The 25,313-nt window shown below is 38.7% G+C and overlaps 1 protein-coding gene across 2 annotated transcripts in view; it reads left to right on the top strand.

Moving 5' to 3' along the window:
- Positions 1–3,489: 3,489 nt before the first annotated feature.
- Positions 3,490–25,313, top strand: part of adcy2a (adenylate cyclase 2a) — a 55,481-nt gene continuing 33,657 nt past the window's right edge. Inside the window, exons 1-3 of one of the 2 annotated variants that reach the window (XM_035164743.2) lie at positions 3,490–4,079; positions 7,927–8,124; positions 19,448–19,609. In XM_035164743.2, coding sequence (XP_035020634.1) covers positions 3,561–4,079; positions 7,927–8,124; positions 19,448–19,609 — 879 coding nt within the window. In that variant the 5' untranslated portion in view covers positions 3,490–3,560. The remainder of the gene's footprint in view (positions 4,080–7,926; positions 8,125–19,447; positions 19,610–25,313) is intronic. The other variant, XM_035164745.2, reaches the window with a different exon arrangement.

Raw genomic sequence — 25,313 nt, 5'->3', positions numbered from 1 at the left:
TCAGAAATTCCTGCAGCTTAAACTGAGCCAAACACTTTCAGTGTGGATTAAAAAATAACTCGCTAGCGCATCAACATTAGGGCTACAAGCAACCCATGACGCAAACACGACAACAGCCATGTCTGAGGAATGAGGGGCAGCAGGTAATTATAATTAAAGTAATGTATTACACATGACAATAATTCCTTTACCATGAAGACACAGATGCTAAACCGTGATGCAGTTGAACCTGATAACTCATCATGATTGGACCAAAATAGTTGAAACACATGAGATTTGGGAGGTTTTGTGTTCTGTTTTAGAATTGTATTATTTATTGTTCTTTATTGGCTGCTATAAGCACCAGTATTGATGTATCAGCTGATTCAATTTGCCTATTGATAAACTAGTAATCATTGTGTGTGTGTGTGTGTGTGTGTGTGTGTGTGTGTGTGTGTGTGTGTGTGTGTGTGTGTGTGTGTGTGTGTGTGTGTGTGTGTGTGTGTGTGTGTGTGTGTGTGTGTGTGTGTGTGTGTGTGTGAGAGTGTGTGAGAGAGAGGTGAACATAACAGACTCCGCATGGGGAGAGGGAGTCGGCTTTGTCTTGACCTCAATTTAACCCTGAATAGGTCAATATCTGTCAGTTCTTTCACTGTCTCTTGTGTGCAAATGTGTGTTGCATTCATCTTGCCTCCTTTTTACGTCACAGTCGATTTTAGATGCTGCTCTTGTCGCCTTAGCACAAAAGTGAACAAACATCATTACATCTTTTTTTTGGTCATAATTGTAAAACCTCACAGAAATGCAAATTGCATTTCATTCTGTGTGCTAATGGGTCCAATCTGTGTGCCGTGACAAATGTATCATATTGGAAAAAATATCTTTGCACAAGCATAATTATGAGTTTACCATGGAAACAACCAGAAGAATTATTTGATGGTGCAAAGGTTCTTTTATTCTAAAGTTTGACTTTGAGCCAGCATCAATACTAAGACCCTGAAAACATGCAGGTAAATTGACGTCAGACGTCATTTCATTGTTCACATGCACCTGAGCCTTTCCCACTGTCGCATTTCAAAGTGGCTTTTGTGAAAAAAGTGTTTTATTTACATTGTAATTACTGGAGCTCTATGAAAGTTTTAAAGTGATGCATAATTTTGTTTTGTGGCAAATTTCCTCATGAAATATATTTCGTGTTGGAAGGTGTCTGATTTTAATTTTTGATATTTTTGTTTTATTTTTCATCAGCTGTACTTCAAAAGTTGCCAACATTTCATTTCAATGTTTTTTTTTAACGACAAATTTTAAATTTCAAATAATAGTTTTGGTAGAATCAGAAAAGCTTTATAATTTCACTGTGGGTCTCTGAATTTTACTCATTTCCTGCATGTCCTGTAAGTGTTATTCATTACTCACAGAGAAAAGCATGACTGAGACAACTCTCAACTAAATGTCTGCATTTTTTATATAAATATTACTCTCTGTCCTGCACCTACAACACATATCCACATCAAACCCCGTGAACTATATTTAGGCACAGGAGAGAAGATGTGTAAAAGAAGAGAAGGGTGTAGGGTGGTGGAGTAAAGGAGTTGGAAGTAGGTCGAGATGGAGATGGAATGGAATGAGCTCCCCAATAGGGAGGATGAGAGGTGGGGGGAGGATGGGGAAAATTGAAAGGCATGTGGGAAAAGGAACTGGAGTTGGAAATGGTATAAGGATGAGGTAAGAGATACATTAGTTGAGGTTCAGGAAATGGAGGCAGATGCTGAAGGGTGGGGACAGAATAGAGGGTGTGAAGGATCAAGAGGGAAATGAGGATTGTAAATCATGAGCAGAGGGAAGATATTGGTTAAAGATCGCGGTGAAATCAGTGAGAACAAAATAAGACGTGAAGGCAGCAGGGAAAGATTAGAGGAAGGAGGTGAAGGAAAGGGTAATGATGTACATGGAGTGATCACGATGAGAAAAGTGAAAACAACATGGTGCAGGAAAAAGGTAGATACTATTTTAACAGCCCACCAGTGGTTGTTACATTAAAACCATCACCACCACTCCCATTATCTCTCAGTGCTATTTGAAAAGAATCAATATCTTTTTTGCGTTCATTGCTGTGTTATGTTTTACCTTATACTCTGACTGTAATTTCGTAAAATCGACTAAATGAATTCTAATTAAATCAGATTAGATGAAGCTGTAATGGTCCACGTGGGGAAATTGGGTCTTTTGTTGGAGCAAAGGAAATAGATAAGACGATGCAGACTGTGAAAGATAACAATAATTACAAAAGGATGCACTGAGATTAAAAATGGTTTGATTGAATAAATGTTTGTGTTAAGGATTTTTGTTCCTGATCTGAGGTGAACATATTTCTCCACTCATATAAAAGGTTTAAGTTTTCCACATTCTGTCAGTGGCGGTAGGGGGTGGGAGTCGTGCCGATGTGGGTTGATTATGGAGATCACGTGTGTAGTATGCTTTCATGCACACTCCCATGAAGGGTGCACAGAGAGGGCAGGTGCGATGCTGAGGTCTGCTCGAGAGCGAGAGAGATCCACAGCTCTACAGCAAAGCAATAGCACAAATCACCAAGTGAGATCTTTTTTTCTTGGGGGGATATGATTGTCCACACTTTTATAATATGAACCCTCATGGTCAGATCAGCAGTTGACCAATCACAGGTCGGCCAAGAGCTGAAACAGATGTGTGTGTATTTTTTATTTGAACTTATTTTCGTTGACCCCTAAATTAATATTATGAACCTGTAAATTGTACTTGAATTGAATGAATGTTTTCTTAATGAAGAAAATATGTGACAAAAATATGAAATGTATAATTCAAAAAGTTGTGGCATATTCAAGTACACGGGGCAGCCAGGTGGCGTCAAGTAGAGTGTGGCAACCCGACCCTGAGCACGCCGGGACCCAACGTGCCTGGCAGAGTTCAGACAAACACGTTGAGTTGATATTCGGGTTGGGTCGGTCAATCTAGCTGGGCAGAGTTTTTACACTCCATAAGTCTGTAATCGTAGAAAACAAGCAATAATCATATGTAAATGAACTGCTTCGGGCTCTGGTCGGGTTGAGACTCAAAACAGAATACCTGATCATTACTGATGAATAATTCCCCTTTTTTGTCTGCACCTTCAACCTGTGAGAGCTGTTTGTACAAATCTTAAACCTGTGAGAGCTGTTTGTACAAATCTTAAACCTGTGCAACTTGTGATGGAGTGCGCTATTTCGGTTCTGAGATTGAGCTGTAAATTTAAGGTCCAGCCGCTCAAACTGTTTGTCCTTAACCTGCCAGTCCCAGTTTCTCAGTTTGAATAATTATGGCATCAATATCACATTATGCATACAGCATAAATGTCACAGTACTAATTTCTCCACTCTTATTTTCTTCTCGCTCGCTGACTTCTCCCTCCTGCTGCACCTTCTTTTTCTTCCTCCCCTCCCCCTTATCCCCCCTCCCCTTTCCCTTCACTTCCCTCCCACTTTTCTCTCTCACTCTAAAGAGCACTCAGTCTCTGCACTTCTCTTCATTTCCCGCTCCAACATGTTGGCAGGAGGAGAAAGAGGAGGATGCTGCGCTCTACCCTTGGTGCGTTTTTGCCACCTCTCCGGCCAGCGCACGCTTCCTCTGACTCAGCCTCAGCTCTCAGTTGTCTCCGCCTGAAGGAATTAGGAGAGGAGGTGGAGAAGGAACCGAAGGATACTTCGGACATCAGGAGCTCTTATAGCAGGGTCCCCAACAGGAACAACAGCAGCAGGAGAGCCGAGCAGAGCAACTGCTCCTCACCAGTGTTGGAAACTAGTAATAGCTCAGCAGTGACCACCTCGGCTGGTTTCCCTCCCTCCTCCTCGGCTCCAAGATCCATGTGGCAAGAAGCAATAAGGAGGAAGCGGTATCTCCTGGACCGGGGAGGGCAGTCTGGTGAAGGGGATAGAGGGGGAGGTCAGGAGAAGAGGAACAGGTCCCCCGACTGGCTGTACGAGTCCTACTATTGTATGAGCCAGCAGCATCCCCTGATTGTGTTCCTGCTACTCATAGTGATGGGAGCCTGCCTGGCTCTGCTGACTGTGTTCTTTGCTTCAGGACTGGTAAGCTGCTCACACACAACATGCACACACAGTCACATTATTCAAATCAAAAAAGTATAAATAAACAGCCAGGACCATACAAACACATGGATGTTGTTATACTGCAACAAGATATACTTATCCCTCTGTGAATAAAATTAATTTCAAATCAAAGCTCTGCAAACAGTGTTGACAGGTACATTTAGGCACGTGGGTGTGCACACACTGGAGACTGACATATTCTATAACCAAGGAAAATATTGTTTGACTGAAAATCTTGGTTCACTCTACCTGGTATCCTTCTAAACCTGAATAAATTATATATAAACACCAAAGCTTCTACTTGAAGTTGAAATTATTTTTACCTACTCATTCAACCAAACACATTGAAATATGCCAAGTCTGATATGTTCACTGCCAAAGCCCCAAGGCTTTAACACAAAGCTGACGCAGCATCCTCTCACAGTCAAGGTAGCTTGCAGGTTTTAAATGTCTCATGCTGGTTGTTGAACTGGGATATGTAAATTGTCGTTTGCAAAGTTTACACTCAACCTTTCGGTCTTTAATTTTAACAAAATGCTGCCACAACTTCGACCTCATGGATGTGGTGTCAATTAACTGAATCCCAGTAGTTCAGTGAACGTTAGTAAGTTACACATGTTGCCAAAAATAATGGATTAATCCTGGAAGGCAATTGATTGTTGTGCATTTGTCCTTATGAATAACACCAGTTATTGCTTGGTTGGAAAAGAGCATATGGACCAACGAAATAACCAGTTGACTGGGAGATTACAGCCCTGTCTATAAGCATGAACATACATAGTCAAACTGGCTTACACAGAAATGTGCGTATGTACACACACACACACGTACAGAAACCACTGGCTTGTCATATACAAAAGGTGGGCTCCCCTCTGACTCACACATGCAAACGTGCGTGTGCTATACCTATACACATGCATACTCTCACAGCATGTGGTCCTCATGGCAGCACTAATGTGAAGAGAAGGGTGAGATAAAAGTGAGGGGGGGTGTAAGGGGCTTAGTTATTGTCTGAGCTCATGGTTGACTGAACTAGTATCTGTCTCCCTCTGTCACTATTTTGACAGGATTATCTTTGCTCTAAAAAGCTGAAAAATTCAATGCAGTCAAGTCAAGGCACGCTGTAACATACAAAGACATAAAAAAATATATAAATAATTTGTAATATGGAAATGGAATTTTAACTATTAAGAACCTGCCTGATTATATGTCACTATAAAAAGAGTTTTAACAACATTATGTTCTAATATAACCTTCTATAGCTTAATTACATTTTTGCATTAGGAGAGTGCCTCTCCCTGTCTAGGCTGAGTGTGCCATTAAGAAGGGATTAGTCTAAAACACACTGAAAGAGACAGAGAGCACTGACGGACACGCTGCATCTTTCAGAGCCCGTCTTAACCCAAACAATCATTGTGGACACTATAAATTGCAGCTAAAACTGAATTAAAAGAGAATTAAGAGTTATGTTGCACGGTTAAGTTGTTGCTCTACAACATAAAAAGGCCTTTTTAAATGTTCCAGTTCTGAAGAAAATATTTCCCTTTAGACACAAAATATAATTTTGCCCTTTTGACTTCCTATGAACACGCATTTCAATAAATGTCTTTTCTTGTTAGCCCACTGCTCATTTTCTCTGTCCTAAATCCTCTTTCGCTCTATCGCTGTGCTGTATAGCCATGACTCTTGCAGTTCCCTTTTTTTTTTCTCTCCATCATCCTCTTTCTCTCCATTCTCGTGCATGTGTCATCTCTCACCTCCTCATATCTTTCTCTCTTTTATTTGTATCCTATCATCCCTTCATTCTGCTCGCTGGCTGACCTAAATCCTGTGCTGTTTTGGAGCTCTGCTCTGGGCGAGACAAACTCTCTGTGGCTCTCTGCAGTCACACACATCCTCTCCTGTCCCAGTGCATTGACTGTGTATGAGAGAGAGACAGAGGGGAGGTGAGGGGCTAAAGGAGAGAGAGAGAGGGTGGGGGTGATGCAAAGAGAAGCACTGTGAGAGTCTGGCAGAAAAATGGATTGATGGCGAGGACACTTCTAAAAAAATAAAAAAAACGATGGAATGAATAAAATTATGTTTCAGTGATTAGTACCTGCAATGAATATAGAAACAACAAATTGTTATGATTTCTTAAAAAAAAAATCCCTTCTTTTGGATCATGCTGTGTAATAAACACTAAATATTTGGATTTTTTAAAGATCAAAAATAAATAAGGAGCGCACACATGTAAAATATGGAAACTGTGTCACTGTGCAGTAAGTTTCTATTTAATTAAAAAGACTAAATAACCAATAACAATATTACACAAGACTATTGAGGTTGTTTTTCACATTTTGGTTGGTTGTGTTTTAGAAAGATTTCCTGGCCCTCACAAACAAATGTGGCTGTGAGGATGTGACACATCTGCCTACATGTCCACACGCTTGACCCTTTTTTCATCCCCTTTCACACCACTAGAAATGCGTTGATGGAATGAAGCCTGGCAAAGGCAGGCTGCTGAAACAACTCATTTCACTGGGCTGTCCTCCTACCTTGAAGAAACTCCTGAAATTTTTATCAGAACTTTCAGATCTAAGTGATCCAGAAAGGCAGCAGCTGCAGCAGCAAATCCATTATGAATGAACTCAACTTTGCTATACTGGTTAACACTGGGGGCTTTTTAGGGTTTTTCCTCTTTCCAGTTCAGTTTAAAGTTTTTTGTTTTTAATAGCTCAGTTGTGTATTGAGTGCTCTGCTGTACATTCAACCCTTATAGCCATAATTTTAGCTTTTCATTTAACTGTTTGGATCCCTCTAGTTTTACTCATTGTGGTGCACAATCATTGGTTATGGCCTGAGCTAGACTCACGAGGGACATGCAAAAGAGACATATTATGTTAAATGTGCCTCCACAGAGCCATGGAAATTAATATATTAAAATGTAGTACAAAAGAGGATTTTGTGGCATTCCAAAAGTGATGTAGGTCATCTGAGTCTAAGGTATTTATCTATTACATATATCGTTTTTTAAAATTAATTTGAATTTGTGTAAATTTGTATCCTACCTTTTTTAAATGTGAGTCTTTGTCTTATCTCCATCATAATAACTCCATCGGGATGATCAGTGACATCCAGTCATGTAGGAGCTGTACTCTTTAGGCTCAGGGAATATTGCACAGAAACAGAGTGGGTGGTATTTTTCCTTTTGATTACATGTAAAGCTATGCACTGCACTGCATACTCATGTTTAAAATGAATATATACTGTATGCTGATATGCTTCAGCAATCAACAACAACTATATGTTACAAGACCGAGGAAAGTCTGTGAGTACCAGAACCTGAAAGATGTTCATGATGGCTTTTACCTTTTCACCCCCTTGATGTAACATTTTAAACTCTGAATTTTTAACCAGCCCTTCATTCTGAGTCTCGTCACTGTATCTAGTGTCTCCAACAAGTTAAAGCTACTGGAGGACGCATAGAGATAAGAGACATTTGTTTAATTTCCTCTCAGATAACATCCAGCAAAAGAGGGTTAATTTAGTTGTAGACACCGTGTGTTTTATAATATCAGAGCAGCGACTGTTCTGTATTTACTGCTTCTCTGGATGAATCATGTCTGCCTTGGTTGTTTGTATTGAGAGGGAGCTAGAGATGAGTCTTTTTATTACACAGTGTGGCTGTTTCATGCCCCCTTGAGTGTTACTCTATTCTTTTACTTACATCTCTTAGGAAAACCCTCTAATTATTCCTGTTTTCCCCGATAAATTGTACATTTCCTCTTTCTTAGATCCTCCATATATCTCACTGTTTCTCTCTCATTTTATTATCTCTTTTCAGAGCGTTGAGGACCATGTGGCCTTTGTAATCACTGTGCCCACAGCTCTGGCCATCTTCCTGGCTGTGTTTGTTCTTGTCTGCATTGAGTCCATCTTCAAGAAACTTCTACGGATTTTCTCCCTGGTCATTTGGGCCTGCTTGGTTGCCATGGGTTACCTTTTTATGTTTTCTGGTGGGATCATCTGTCCGTGGGATCAGGTAAGATATATGTATTCTGTGGTGAGTTTTCTTTGTTGTAGATGAGCATGTGGTGCATTCTGTGTTTTTATTTGAAGTTTTATTGGGTTGTTTGATATGAGATGGCAGTTTAAGGTGAAGCCATTACAACATATTTGAAATGGCAACTTCAAAAGACAGATTGAAGAAAGAGAAACATGGGTCAAGTGCAAACTCTCACGAAGGGATGTGATAGCAGTTTATTCACTTTCATTCTTGCTTTATTTTAAAGTCAGCTGAGTTCTCCTGTGGTGAATGGCAACATTTGTCGGATTTTTGTTCGCTTTAAAAGTGCATATTTTGTAAACGTTAACCCGATTGTTGCATCAGTGGATGACCATGATTTATTATCTGTCGTGATTTCTGACCTACATTCTAGAACATGCTGTCTATTAAGATTTGTATTGGTCACGCACATGCTCAAGTGCCACTTGACTTTGTTTTCATGCTTCTGCTCAGTCAGTGTTGATAAATAAGTTATTACAAATCTCTAGAAATTTTGGCAAACTACATTTTTATACGATCAAAACTGGAACTGAAGTCTGTCCATTTATTACAAAAAATCATACTCTTCAAATTTGTTTTAATATATTACTTATAATAATTCAAATTCATTTTAAATATACAGTATATATTCAATTTCATTAGTTTTTATTTTCCTCACTTCACCCGGAATTTTATCAAATGTGTTAATTAAAGCACAATATTTTAAAGATTAACCCGTGGTTGGTCATACAAAAAGATGTTTAATAATTAAATTGTTTAATGTCATGAAAGGATGAGCAAAGATTTAAATGATACCAGGGAAATGAACACCATCCATTGTTGTAGACAAATAAAGACAAAAACACAACAAAGAGAAAATTTGAGATTAGGTTATTTGCAGGATTGAGTTCTTCCAGTGTGTTACTGTTGAACTGCTACAATATTTTTGCATCATTTTGTAAGTAATCCAAACTCCCTCCCAGCGCTGTTTATATGCTTACAGTACCACGGCTGTTTATTTTCTTCACTTTGTCACTATTGTTATTTGTTATGTTGCATACTGCTTTTTATATTGCTTCCTTTTTATACTTCGACAGGAATACAGCAAAAGGTTGACTGAGCAGGGGGAAAACTGTGTAAAAAGCTGTATGTCAGTCAAGAATGTTGTAACGCCAGTGAGCCACCCCAAAACCTGCATATTATTTTGTCATACTTGCTGCTGGAACTGCTGAAATGCAGGCACAAACTTTGACTTGATGGCGGATACATAGATTAAGTGCAAGACTGCGTGTTTGGTTATATAGTCACAAAGAGATCGTACATCATTGTCATATCAAAGACAAAAGGCAGTCAGCTGGTAGATGGCGAGACTGGCAGATGTGTTGTGTAAAGGTGCTGTAAATCAACTTGTGTAAATCAATACATTATTTTTATCCATGCACTTTTCAAGTGCCTTGGGGCATGAGTGCAGGCTTGCTGACAGCTCCACGTGGTCCTCTAAGCACCACGCTTTAGCATATGAGTCAGACATGAGACCATTTTGCACATATAGTTCGTGCAAATTATTTTTGAGTGAGTGATCGGCTTTATTATTAGAGCATGAATACAACTTTACATTTCGCTGTATATTTTAAGTGATAGATGGTCATGCAGTGTACGTATGCATGTAAATTAGCAACATTACACCTGCAGTTTAATGTGAAGTGATAGACAAACAGCAGTTTCTTCATTGCTACAGTCACATGCATCCTGTCACAGGGCTCATTGCAAATAGCACAGCACATTAAGTCATCATCATATAAAAGCTGTACTCATTCAACAGTACTTTGCAAATGTCTAGTGTGGGCTCATCTATCACAAAGGGATGGCTAAAGATGCAGTGATTCATACATTACTGTGTTTATTCCTTTCCTCTGCTTACGATTATGCCATTATTGCTACCTGCCATATTATAGATAAGGATATAAAATATTACATTTGCTTCACTTCAGGATACAGTATATTTACTTTCATCTCATGTACCACTGCTGAGAACAGTGAGTCTACTTCAGGTATGAGTGAAATGAATGTGAGTTACTTCTCTTTGCACATGTAGTATAAAAACCTTTGAATAACCTACAGTATGTGTGGTACTGGCATTCTATTAGCCTGAATGTACATATTTAGACCTTTTATTGTTACACAGTAATGACAAATTATCTTTTGTTCGTTCCTGCTCCATAGACCCATCTAACAGAGCTGGCCTCCTGTTGTAACTTGGGAACTGAATTATATTTGAACTAAAAAACACAATTCTCAATCTTCTGTTAACAAACTTAAGTTTAAATAGGCTGATCTTTATGTACTAATGTACTTATGATAGTAGGAATAATCTTTAATTGAAGCTTTATGTAAATGCTTAAATTTTCTTTATACGATTTAGAGAATTTATAGAGTTAAAGAGTAACAAGTTTATCGTTTGTATATAAGTGCAGGACAAGGTTTTTGATCTATACATATTCATTTATTAATAATAGTGTTTTTTATCTGTAGCCACTCTGGTGTTACTGCGCCGTTGCTATGTGGATGTCTGCTCCAAAAGAGATACAAAGGGAGAAAAGATTTTAAAAAATCAGAGTAAATTAAATTCACTCTGAGCCCAGGTTAGGAGGAAACCATGAGAAGACGAGAATGAAACGGTAATTAGAGGGAAAGCACAAAGTCCTCCTACCACCTCACCTGTCATGTATCGCTTGAAGCTCACTAAGGATCATGACTTTGGTCCTGTGTCTTTTCATACATTGTTGCTGAAAAGACAGTGATAGTCAATCTTATACGTCTTTTACAACAGAATTAGTGGGTATATGTAGGTTAAATCCGCCTCAAAAGGCATTTGAGACCTTTCCCATTATAAGTCGCAGAGTTTTCATTTCAGTTTTTTCCCTGGTGCGTCATGTTCGATGTCACAAAAGTAAAACTACCGAGGCGCTCTCTCTTACCTCACTGTCTCGCCAAATTAGTGCATTCACCCGTTTTCCATCACTGCCGATTTGAGCCAGAGCCCATTAAAACCAGTGTCTACTGCAAAAGTCATTTGATGCGGGAGTGTCGCTGATTCAATCCATTCCCATTGCAGACAAAAGCCAGATGTTACCTGGTTTTGGAACAGTGGAAAAGAGGCTTTGTGAAGAAAGAAATGATTCTGTTTCAAGATGATACACAGTGAATTGTTCATGGGTTTTGTTGTAGTATAAAATGTTTATGAAAAGAGCTACCCATCATTTTTCTGGTCTTCTGTATCATTGTTTTTTTAAGCTATTTGTTCAAAATCTGTACTCACACGCACATTTTCACACTTGACTGGTCAAAGGAAGTTCAAAATGGAGGAAACTTGATATCAAGGTTGTTGTACCATCACATTTCCTTTCGCTCTGCTTCTGTCAGAGAATAAATTGTTCCACAAGAGATGTGACATGGTTTGCTGTTAGTCATGTGACAGAAGAAAACTTTACTACATGTTATTGACGGACAGATCTGGTCCACTAAGGACAAAAAGTAATCAAAAAGCCCTGAGCTGCCCATCAAGGGCTCTTCAAGCGAACCTTTTCTTCCAGACTTCCTGCAGTGGCTGTGAAGGGTTTATGTGTTACACGAAGAGCATATGGGAATATGTGGCAAAAGTGCACAAGAGGAAATGTAATGAGATTCTTAGAACTTGTTGAAAGCCTCATCTTTCATTTATAGCAGCAGTGGATGTTGCAGGATGTGATTATCATTTTTCCTACAGACGAAAATGTAGCTCCTATTTCAGTAGATGAGAAAATGTGCTGTGTTGATTATCACAGCTTTTAACAAAACCTTGACTTCTTGTTCTGCACAAGTAAAGCCAGCAGACAGTCATTAGAAAAGGGCACATCAAATATTTATTGACCTACTCGACATTGTAGACAAGTTTAATAATTTGATCACAGAAGAACAATTTCGCAACCACTGCACAAGTGTGTTTTCCAGCACCATGCATATTTTTCTGTTGACCACCATGTCAGCTCATGGAATTGAACGAGTCAGTGTTGCTTGAAAACCTCGTTCAGTATTTGTGCAGTGATCATTCACGATGTGGTTTGATTCATTTTATTTTCTGATTCACCGTTTTTTATACATCCAAGAGTTTATATTCATAGATTGATTGCATTAGTTTGTCTTTTAATTAGAGCTTTTAATTGTTTGCCAATATGCGCTGATCTGAAAACTCTAAATTCTAAATTAGTTATTTTATAGTTATTTAAAACAAAGTTTATGGTTGAGCTGTAAAATATCCTGCCTCAATTACATTTCTTGGCCACAAGGGTTCATGTCATCTTACAAATCATTGTCAATTAAATAGGGGGGCAGCTGTGGCTGAGGGGTAGAGTGGTCGTTCCACATCTGCATGCCAGTGTCCTTGGGCAAGATACTGAACCCCTAAATGGCCCCTCATAGATGTTGAATGCACTAATTGTCAGTCGCTTTGGATAAAAGCGTCTGCCAAATGACATGTAATGTAATGTAATGTAATAATATATGTTCTGTCTGTGCTGTCCTGTCAGCTTTGAGTTTCTGGCATTGCTGTCCCCATATTAAATGAACCATAATAATATCCTCTGACTGTCCTGAAAATAGCACATAGAATGCACTGTAATTAGTATCATGGTTGTCATGTGTTGTTAAAGGGTGAATTCTTAAAGGTCAAATTGACCAATGTTCTTGTCTAAAGCTAAAATCACAGTGACGGCTCACAGTGATAACTAATCGTTAATGGAAACCTAAAATGACAACAACAACACATGTTGTTTATTAATATTTTATCAGCTGATTTTTATTTGTGTAAGAGCAGCAGACCAAATAATTTGTGGGTTAAAGAGGAAGGTGAGTGAGGTCAGTGATGTGCAGCCTCTGCTTTAATGAGTTCTGCTTTCATCTCACCCTTTCCTCTCTCCTGTAACAACATTACCATGGACCACTCATGACATGCTGTGCATTCTTTATAGCTCTTACTAGGACACCTTTCATGTTGCTCATCACCATTGCATTACTACATAGGGTAAAACAGTGCCTGAAAATGACAGTGGACAAACCGTGCGACCGCACGACCTACTTAGTCAAACTCAAATCCTCCTGCAGCATAATTTCTCAGTACTGGAAATACTATCTCTCCCCCTCCTTTATTCTTTTCATGTCAGGACATATTAGTTTCCACAAAGCCCTTGCACGCTAACAAGCTAACTGGACTTCTTCACTGCTGGAAAAGACATAACTTTCTGAGCTTTTCCCAACAGCTTCAGTCCAGATGGCACCTCAAATTCATATATTTCAATTACGTTTCTGCTGCGATTCGGATGAAACTAGTTCAATTCCTTATTGTGTTGCATTTCTTTTTATAACTCCAGTGGTGTGAAGCAGCTTCCCCACATAGGAGACAGAGTCAGCTGTCAGAATAACTATATATTGTGTTGACATTTTCAACGAGACGGTGAGAGAACAAGAGCTGGTTACAATACAAACTGCTGTGTCAGTACAGTCAGGTAAAAAGAAAAAGCACAGAGGCTCCAAATGTTTCCCTCAGCGCTGTTGTGCTCAACAGCCCTGCTCCTCAAGTTATTTTGTATACAGTACACTTCCATTTTCAAACCCGGAATCAATTGGATGCTTATCCTCTCCCCACAATGCCCCTCTCTCTTTGCTGACGATGGGGAGAAGGGCTTATCTGTGTGGCCCAGTCTCTTCCCCTCACTGAGAGCTGTCTCATCTCATCCCCTCCCTTCTTTCTGTCTCTCCTGATCACCCACCGTCTCTGTCACACACACACACACACACACACACACACACACACACACACACACACACACACACACACACACACACACACACACACACACACACACACACACACTCCTTTGTGGGTACACTGCCAGCTTCGTTAGCTTTTAAAGCAGAGGTGGGGGAGAAGGCTTCCCTGTCTGAAATGGTAAAGAAGAGGGCAGATGGTAAAAGTAGGTGGGGAACCACTGTCAGGCATAAAAGATGGGTAAAGGAAGTCTGAGGATGGAGAGGGGGAGCAGAGGAGGAATAATTTGCTTAAATTGAGTTTTGACACACGGAAGATGGGAAAACGTGGATACATATACATAAAACATTAAAATGTATTGCAGGAGGACTGAAACAAACCAAGCACTTTCTTTGATTATTATTTTATCTTTTGCATTAAGTTCTTTGTCTTTGCCATGAATCAGAAAATCTATCTTCTTACTTAAATTTAAGTAGCTTTAAATGAAAAGAGCTTGTGTTTTTTGTTGTTGTTGTTAAACAGCAGATTGACACATAAATGCTCAGATGGACACGGACACGGACACACACTCTTTACTGTAAATCCAGCCTGTAAACTAATCTCTGCCACAGACTGTGGACTAAAGGTCTGATGTAATCTGACACTCCATCACTCTAATTTGTTTTGTAAACCCTCCTTAGTGTCATTATCAAGGAATTGACTCATGGGCCGAAGCAGAGTTGACGGCACCATGCTGGAGCACAAAAAGCCTTGTCCACTTAATTGTCAGAGAGAGGGTCCTCATGCGCTCGCGTCATCCACAATGAAGACCGACCCTTACTGTTTTATTACTGCATCATGTATCACGCATGCAGCATCACTCAGCAGGTGTCTTTCCCCCAGCAGCCTCTCCATTACAGTTGATATAGTTTCATGATTGAGTTAGCAACATTGGATTTCAGACCATTAATTCAGGAACAAAAGACTCTCTGGATTCTAAGTAAATTATGTTGCCTTGCTCGATGATATTTGGCAGCAATTAGCAGCTCTCTCTTGTAGAAAGAAGGTTAATACTTTCTTTTTCCTCTTTTGATATGGTGAATGCATAAAAATCCACAGAGGAGAAAGATTGTTAATGTTCATGGTGCTTGTAGGTTCACAGTCACTGGATTATTTACCAGATTCTCTTAATTAAAGTCGTGAAACTTAACACTTTAATTTACTGTGTTTTAGAGCCAGGAGCACTAATTGTTATACTGCAGAAACACCAGCCTATGCAGTCATTAAAGGGATAAACCGAATAATAAATAAATTCACTCATTATCTACTCACCACTATGCCCATTGAGGGCTGGGTGAAGTGTTTGAGTCCACAAAACACTTTAGGAGTTTCACTTCACTAAATCCTTTAAGTTCTACTTCGATCAAGAATCAGGAATACAAAAAAATACTCATCTCAATTTATTTCTAGACTAGTCACACCAGTTTATTGATCTCATCTCTGCTAGCGACAATACAGATCTTTTGCTGTAGTTTTTTTTAGTTCAGTTATTTGCACCAAGCTATAAAAAGATGTCTCTCCACCCGCCCTTTTGCGATTTGTTATATTTTGTGTATAAAATTGCTGCTGTCTATTTTTTCCTATTGCTGCAACCTCTCCTCACTTGACTGCCTCAAAAACACTGCTGTGCCTTATGTTTGCGTTTGGATCCTATCGCTTGCCAGCATTACTGAACCATGACATGGTAAGAAAAATGTAAGACTGGGGCCAATTAAATCTCAGTCAGACAGTGGTATAGAGTTGTGTTATTGCACCTGTCATTCTGAAGAGACCACACAAAGAAGCAAGAGTGCAAATGAAGCAAAACCTTATTACCATTTTTCCAAGTCTAAAACCAATAAAATCATCATTTTACAATAATACAAGACAAACCCATCAATCCATTGCGTTTGAGAAGTGAGAAAACAAGAGACAACTAAACTATCAAAATAATTGTAATACATTTTCTTCTAAATGATGGATTAATCAACTAAAAGCACTCTAGTTCTATTCTTCTTTTAAGCTTGTCAACAATTAGTGGGCTGGTTTTGCTTGTAAATCTAGATATGTAGCTATAAGGAGAGGGTTAGAGTCAAGAAAGCCACCCACTTATAGGATCACTCACTAAACTATTATATATCTCACTTCACAAGGATTTTATATTTTGACCGTTCATGCAGGTAGCTGCAAACGTCTCAAGAGAACAGGGACATTTTTGTGCAGTTCAAACTGCCACACATGTTTGATTTAGGAAAAATGCTCCCTTTCCTCTTTATACTCAAAATATTAGGGTTAGGGTTAACAGCTTCAATAGAGGGGGAAATGAAAATGTCAGTCTGCAGATTGGGAACAAATTAAACCACTTGAAGCCTCTGTGTCTTAGGGTTATTTATATGCAGCATTTCTCAAAGAAGATTAGTGAAACGTTTGTCATGAGTGTTTCGCTGGCATCAAGTTGTTCATATGTGTAAGTTTGCATGGAAGGAACTTGATTATACAACTTCCCTTCCCACAATGTAATTAGTGTACCTTTCTTTTAAACCCCTGTTTGGTGGTCTGATGCTGACCATGCCTGCAACTGTTATTCAGAAGGATTACGCAAAAACTAGACTGATTACCACGGAACTTGGAAGATGTGGTTGGGTCAGGAAAGAACCCATTAAATATTGGAGCGGACCCATTTTTCCCCCCAATTTCATTAACTTTGCCAGATACAGTGTTTTACAGAGAATACTTCATTGATCTTGATGACAAAAATCTGGCATCTTTTGTGGACTGATATTTATGAGTGTGTACAATTTGGCACGAATAAAAATCCAGGTCCAGTGGATTTAAATGTGGTTTTATAAGGGGACTGTTGGGCCTTGGTGAAGGAATGTGCTCTCTGAGTGCCCTTCCAGGTTTTTTTCTGTGTTGATGTTGCACACATTATTACTTGGCATCTAACACATTTAGCATCAGTCATGGTCTCCACTGTATAAAGGTCTCTGTCTCCCCACTTCCATATTGACTAAGCTCTGTTGTCCCTGAAATATAGCTGTTAGATCACTGATACTTGGAAACCAGAGCGTAACTTTCCTGACTGCTACATAGATATATTTTTATTTTAGGAGGCATGCAGAGAAAGTGTGCACAGTACACCTGGATAATGCTTATTTGTATATCATGCAGTTAAATTTCCAGTCTGTGTAGATATGTTTTAGCAATAATTTGCAGCCTTGCTGGCTTGAATATTAATCAGGATTTGAATAAAAAAAAAAAAGAAGCCTTCTCACAAGAAATGGCAAAGAAAAAAACAAGGACACCTCCGGGAGTTGCTGCTCGTCTGCTCTCTACAGTATAATTCTCTTTATGTTGCATGAAATTAAATAGAATCATAAATATTTTGTTCCTGCGCAACTGCTTCAAACATGGAGAGCTACAATAAGAAGTTGCTGAATAGATGGTGATTCCCCAAGGTCTTATTTTGACTTTGCCTCCTGCTCTGTAAAGCCTTGTAATAACAGCAGCAATTACTACGACTCACTACTGCTGCTCATCTTGGGATAAAAATTCCTCACATCATTTTCTGCAGTTAATAAATGATTGTAAATACCTTTCATCTGTAGTGACAGATGCTGATTGTTGTGATGACATGACAAATATTTTAAAGATTCCGGACACAGTATTACTGAAGTGTTCGGCTTTTCAGAAATGTATTTGTGTTACTTTATTTCAGCTCTTTATTTAGGAGGCATTGGAACAAATACATTTTACTAAATATTTATGACCCACAGCAGATTGAGCCCTATGAACCTTTTAAGGCAGAGTACTTTACTCACCTGAGTGAGTAAATATTGTAATTTAATTTTTTAAGAGTAATATTTTTATTTTCAGATTTGTGTTGTGCAAATTTCAATAGCTTCTAAGTGAAATCCTGTTTATAATGTATATATTCTGTTCATTATTTTTATAGGTTTATTTTTCAGGGACAGTGCATATTGATGACAAAACTGTATATATATTCATGAGTTAGCCAAGAGGCTAATTTCCATCTGTATTCCCTGGCTAGGTTTGAAGATAGCAGTCTAAAATCAAAAAAGAATGTTTGAAATGGTTATCCTGATGTAGACTAGTAAAAACTAAATATAGTACAATTTTAAATAATTGCAATTTTTTTTTCCTTCTGTATGATGGTGTTTATTTTTTTACATGTTCACTGTTTAGTAATTTGAGAAAATTAGAAGCCTACAACCAATAGATAATCATCCATCAGGCTACTTAGTATTATATTTTCTACTTTTACCTGTATTGAAGCAGCAGGAGGTCTGTCACTGCAGAGGACACAAGACCCATTTGAGTAGAATTTTTATTCAATGAGTAAATCATCATCAGTCATGTCTTCAAGGTAACCAACCATCCTTTGATATTTTGCTACTCTTTGCATTCACTTGCACAGATGGCTATTAGGAAAGTAGCTGTGCATCTTAGTGACCTCAGCTTAAACAGAGGATCTACTGTTGCTCCCTGTCTTGCTTTCCTTTCCTCCCCATATTACTGCCCCCCTGCACACAAACTCCCGCTTTTCCACTGGCCGTGCAAAGAAACCGCAAAGGATAACTGGCACCTGGCTGCAGCCTGTGAGAACACTGGCCTCATTCTGCACATGCACAACAGCAGATGAGCTGCTTTAACCCTGCAGCAGAAGGCATATTAAGTGTTTGTGTGTGTTTGCGTGTGCTCCTGTACTTACATCTTAGTGAGAACCATAGTAAGCATAGAGATTTTTGGAAACCGAGGACATTTTGGCAGGTCCTCACTTCTTAAAAGGGCTGTTTGGGGGTTAAGACTTGGTTTTAGGTTTAGAATTAGGTTAGGGTTAGGTTTAGGGTTAGGCATTTAGTTTGGATGGTTAGGGCTTGGGAATGCATTGTGCCAATGAGTGTCCTCACTAAGATAGGTGTGTGTGTGTGTGTGTGTGTGTGTGTGTGTGTGTGTGTGTGTGTGTGTGTGTGTGTGTGTGTGTGTGTGTGTGTGTGTGTGTGTGTGTGTGTGTGTGTGTGTGTGTGTGTGTGTGTGTGTGCAGAGCTTGAGTAAAAACGGATGCACTCCACATGCTGCATCAGAGGTGTCAGGTTTGAAGTGTGAGAGTTGTCCCTGTTTCTGCTTCCAGTAATCGAGGGAGCTTGGGTAAACTGAAGATGCTAAGAATGTTGTAATGTGTTGACTGTTTATTGTATTAATATTATGCCTATTGCCACAAATGTATCTCCTTCCCTTATTTGTTCTTCCCGTTACCGAGTCTCTTTACATGAAACTCATTCCCAGAGCAGGCCAGATTTTTTTACCACTTTATTTTTTCATGCCAGCAATGTTGCTCATTTCTAAAAGCAGTGTTTAGACATCTTGGGTAATGCTGCTTCTTTCCTCACAGGTCTGTCAGCACAGATATTTTATTTGCATCTGTATTTTCTCTTTCATTTATATCTCTCCCTTTTTTCTATATCATCCTCTCCACAGGTGTCGTTCTTCCTGTTCATTGTGTTCGTGGTTTACACTATGCTGCCGTTCTCCATGCGGGACGCCATCATCGCCAGTGTCCTGACCTCCGCCTCTCACACCATTGTGTTGAGCGTCTGCCTGTCCACTACAGCTGATCACATGGAACCGGTGGTGTGGCAGGTAAGGTCAAACAGTAGCAGAGAGAACAAACGCTGCATAAGATAAATCCGCAGAACATATGCACACGTCTTGAATTATCCATAGTACAGTGCCCGTTCTAAACCTGCCTGTGTGAATGAGCTTTTTGCTTGGCCTATGTCAATGCCCCGGAGTCTACCTCAGAATTGTTCCTTGTCATTATGTGAGTCCTTCCTAAAGAGTTCTACAACATACTGTCACTTTGTATTGTTTGTGGGCTGGACGTTGTGTGGAGAGCTTTTTATAAACAGCCTATTGTGCAGCGTGAAGTTAGAAAACTTTGCATTCATCCTACCTGGTTTATCTGCAGTGAAGATTTTATAGTCAAGGTTTTTGATAAAATGAAACTTAATTAGCTTCCTTACTGTGCACGTGTGTGGTTTATATATAAGTTTGAGTGTTTAACTTAACTGGTGTTATAGTTAATACAGCGTGTGTCAGGTATTTCAGAGGTCTGTTACGCAATTGACATCATTTTCAGTCCCAAGTTAACAACTTTTCAAAATAAAAGCTCTCTAATTCAGCTCGATATAACGTATTGCTGCAATAAAACAAATGTGCTTTTACTTTGATGCAAATTTGCTAAAGAGGAAGTGGTTCCATGAATGTTGCCATGATAGAGATCAGCAATCTGTGAATGTCTGTCAGTCCAATATGGTAACATAAAAGTAATAAAATTGTCAAAATGATCTGGTTTTGATCCAGTTGCCGACTACTGCTGCAGTTTATCCGAGGACATGTACAAGAAGACATGTTCAACTCGGTCCACAAACTGAAGGCACACTGCCCCTTCCCCCCCACTGACTGCCAAATATTGTAATGTATTGCATGTCCAAATCGTACCAATTTTGAGATTGCAACCTCCATGGGCCATGTGTAGTTAGTGATTTAAGTAGTGAGAATAAAATCTCAGCAAATATTCAAGGACTCAGTTTAAAACTTATCATTCAACGTTTTGGAAATTGCACTTACTTATCTTAAAGAGTTGAAAGAGAAGAGAGAAAATGCTGACTGACCTGGCATCAAGACAAGAAAAGGGTAAACTACTCTGTCAAAAGGAAAACCGTTTCAAACTCAACTTCCGTATCCTTACCTCAAGTGAAGTTTAACCCCAGTTTTAGTTCAATCTGTTTTAATACCTAGATTTAATCTCATTCGACTTGTTTTACGTTCCATTGTCTCCCAGACATGTATCTATATATTTTCCATCCTGCTTCCATTTTAACCATGCAGTATAGTCTTTTTAGCAAACAAACAAATGTGACCTTTAAACCAAAACTAATTTAGCATAGCAGTTGAGCGATAGATATTCTAATGTGTTTTTCTTTTTAAATATTTTATTAAAAGGTCACCCACTTTCCAGTGGTTTTGCTGTTTCAAGCACAAAATGTCCAGGCAGTTGGCATAAACAGGGAAAGGCAAAGAAAGAACAATATCGGGAAACCAATTATCTGGGTAATGTAGACTTTAATTAATTTGGGCTCATTCATACACCTATACACCCAAGGCTAATTGTGGGCTTTTTGTAACTAATGTATGAAGGAAAAAACATTAATTTAACAAGCATGTCACAAAAGCCATGCCTCACTGATAATCCTATTTCAAAGACCAGAATGCAATTTACTATTTCAGAGCCAAAAGGGCATTGCTAGCATAGAAAAATACATAATAATTATAGTAATGATTATTTTACCAGGTCTTCATCTTGGTGACTTCCTGCCAGGGAATTGCTTTTCCCTACCTATGTCATGCTGTTTGTCAGCTGTTTTCCTCAAATGCTGTCTGACTGGTTTGTGGCTGCACAACGAAAATGTATTTTATATATATATATATTATATGGTTATTCATCTTAATGATACATTAGTATCGTAATCTTAGATTATTTGCAGCATCACTAATGGATTCATTATTCAACAATCCCAGTTGGTGAAGACTGTGTTTAAAACTTCTCTGAGCATCACAATGACAATAACCCGTAAACTATTATCAAAGGACACTATATTCGTTGAATTAGGATATACTGTTCATTACAAGAAAATATTTCCTTCACATTCTTCATGGTCTTACGAAATATGCGGAATGAAAGATATGTGCAACTAGAGCTGCATCTTCGTCCTCATCTCGTGGCTGTATTTGTATCCATTTCTGCAAACATTCTTCATTGCTTCAGTGAACGCTGCTGTGATGGCCTCTTCTTCGCTTTTCCACTTGTTTCTTCCACGTAACTTTTTCTTTCTCCTTTTGTGTAACTGTAGCGTGTTCTTGTTGGCATCTGGGCCGCCATGGGCTGTGTGCTACATGGTCACTATCTGTCAGCTCCTCTTGTGCATCAGGTCAGTTTGCCTGACAGTACAGTTCTAATGGCAAATCTGCCAGAAAGGCGTGTCCTTTATGAGGATCTCCCCTGTAAATATAGTATTTTTTTTTGTAAAACAATTTTTTGGGAATTCCTCTGTGAATAATGTTAAAGAAAAGATGTAAAACATTTGTTTTTCACAATTATTTGGGCTCAATATACTGTGTTGCTATAATAGTAAAAGGTGGTCTTCAATTATTTTAGCTTACTTATTGTATATTGATTTATATGTAACCTTGTTTATACTTCAAATAAATGCTTCTGTTATATACATTACTGTGCAAACGTTTTGGGTACTTAAAATTATCACACACAATATAGGAGACATCTGATCAGTCACACATTTATTCTGCAGCATTACAACAACCTTAATTGTCCAGCCAAATTCATAGAGAACAGCATAAGATGTTGTGCAACAGATGTTGTGGTCCCCACCGACCCTGAGCATCATGGAGTCCACATAAGATTGTTTGCCAAGATGTTCAGAATAACCTTCTAGCCAGGAACACTGTGTGCAAGGAGAACTGGTTCTGTTTTTAAAGGTGGTCACACCAAATATAGATTTATTTATTTTTTTAGTTTATTATCTGTATTTAAATTATAGAGGAAAGCAGAGACTAATCAAAATGAACATTGATGACCAGCTGGAAGAGACAAACATGTTTGGGAAATAGGAAGGTATCTTCTATCGATTTATATCGCAAAGGGTCTAAAATATGAACGTGTTTGTCCTTGCTTTCCTATATCCAGTCTTCTAAAATAACATACTGCTTATATTATTTGCATTTGTTAGACCTACACGCTTAAGCATGCTAGATATAAACAGTCCATGTGCTTTCTGTTATTCTGTTTTGTGCCTGTTTTTTTTATTTTTGAGGGATGACAGACGAAAGTATTCCTCATATTTTTTACAAACAGGCCGTGTTGTGTTACAAACGCATTTTGTGGGAAGAGACAGATTGTTGATCACTTAGCAGTCAAGATGGCATGCTGGCACCACATGTGAAATGGACCAAGGAACAAAATGACTACTAGTTAACAAAAACTAAGCCAGGTCTGAGCTCTCTGTTTCATTTGTTATGACAGCAATAGTTGATGTTTTCAAGTGATGATGGTAGACCCTACTTCTATAAAGGATTTCTATAATTATGAGGTGATTTAAGATCTTTTGTCTTTTTATTTTGGTGCCTGTCACTGATGGTGCTGTATAACTCTCATTGTATTCCGTAATCACATGGAAGTACATTTTCTGTGCCATGGAAACAGCACCATTTCCAGTGGCTTCTTCTTCTTTCAGGTCAATATTGATCCTATACCCTGATGCTTACTCACTTCACTCCTCGTAGACGTGGGTTGCTGGTTTAGCGTTTGTCATCAGGAGCTCGGGAGATCAGATACAAAAGTATGCAAAGGTTTTTGGTTCATCTCGGTAGAACTGTCTCTACAGGGCTTGGAATCAGAACTTTTCCAGTCCCCGATGATCAAGTACTTTAAAGTCAGGATCTTTGGTAGCTTTTTCCAGAATTTTCAACCATATTATGCTACAGCCTTCTTCAGCAAATGATTTCTCAGTTGTATTATGTGATCTAAGCACAGTCCTGATAACGTGCTTGTTTTCGGGGAGTGAGTCCTGTATTTTACTTTGGAAGCTCAATTTCCTTGATAAGGCCATGGGTTACAATTTAAAGCTCTGGACACAACTTACTATTCAACCTTGTGTGTGAAAAGCACCTACAATGCATTTGTAAAAACAAACCTGGTAACCTGTCCATGTCGAACTAAAAGCTCTTTTTAACCTTTTCAGTTTTTATTTCACATACTCTTGAGATCTCTAGAGTTCAGTAATCCTTGTCTAGTTTAGTGTTGTGGTTTGAAACAATGAAATCATAGATCCAACGTAGATTGAACATTTCTATTAACACGTCTTAATGTATTGCCGTAATAAGGTGGAAAGTAATATACTGTAAGAGCACTTCAGACAAATTCAGTGATATTAACAGTTTCATTCAGCTTATGCCATGTTGTCCTATAAATTCACCCAACATCATATGAGTAATGATTAATGTTCAAGATATCCATTGTAGCTTCAACAATTACACACACACACACACACACACACACACACACACACACACACACACACACACACACACACACACACACACGTCAACACAAAATAAGTAATGTCTACAGCTCTGAAAGCTTTATCTTTGTCAGGGTCTGAGACATACGACACTGTGATACTATGGTCAATTATCCTGACTCACCACTAATGAACACAATTCACCACTTATCATTTTATGTTGCCAGATTTGATCTTGAATTTCCACTCTGTTATTGACCAGATTAGATCGGAAGCCACTGTGTGTTGACATGAAACTGGAGATAGTGATAATTTATTTGAAAAGAGCAACAAGGCATATCATATCGTGATGTGTTGTTTATCATGTGTGTTATGTGTTGTTACACTTGAACAGTAGCTTCAAGCAATTCACAGTGAAATATAAATTTCTCTGCGGATTTTGTTTTGCTGTTTTTATTAAACTAGAAATACATTTAATATCAGTGTTTTAATTAGATTAATGTGGACAATGTTGCAAAAGAATGTCAATATTGGACTTTTGTAAAATATGATTTTTGCATCATTGTGATAATGTACATTAATTAGCAGTTATTCAATTCTCCAAAGTTTTTATCAAGGTATTTCTATTATTAACTGCTTCTCATAATATGTCCCTGTATTACCAAATGACCTGTACTGTCAGACAGTATTTTATCCCCAGTATTTCATAGCCCTGCTGCGTGCGTTTCTGTCTGCCTGTGCCTTCTGTATTTTTGCTCTTTTCTGTGCAAATGTGTGTATCAGATCGAGAAAGTGAAACCAATTCATTTTCCTCCGCCTGTGTTTCACTGGCCACATGCCAATGTCAGCCCAGTCTTTTGTGTGGGGACAAGCGGAGGCTTAAGCCCTTCTTTTTCGATAAGAGCAGGGAGGTCGGGTGACAGGGAGGCTGAAGTGTCAGAGGGTAACTACTGAACAGCAGCTATAAAAACCTCACCAGCTTTTTACCAAGGTGACTGTGTAGCACTCAAACATGCTGTTCAATCAGATGGCAAATTGGCTAACACGCTTTTTGACTTAATTACTGTGTCTGACTTCTTTGGCCTTGTTGAATAATTACCTCTGGCTGGACACTGAATAGATACTTTTCCTAATGCTGTAATTTGTTCAGAGTACAAAAGTAAATTGCTTTGACTTGTAGCAATGTCACTTTGAATTAATATGCAAAAGGATATGCAGTCGATTTATAGTATAGATACATCTAAGGA

This window comes from Hippoglossus stenolepis, chromosome 8, assembly GCF_022539355.2.
Source record: "Hippoglossus stenolepis isolate QCI-W04-F060 chromosome 8, HSTE1.2, whole genome shotgun sequence".
Taxonomy (NCBI): domain Eukaryota; kingdom Metazoa; phylum Chordata; class Actinopteri; order Pleuronectiformes; family Pleuronectidae; genus Hippoglossus; species Hippoglossus stenolepis.
Note: the sequence above shows the minus strand (reverse complement) of the source record. Positions and strands in the feature narration are given on the sequence as shown.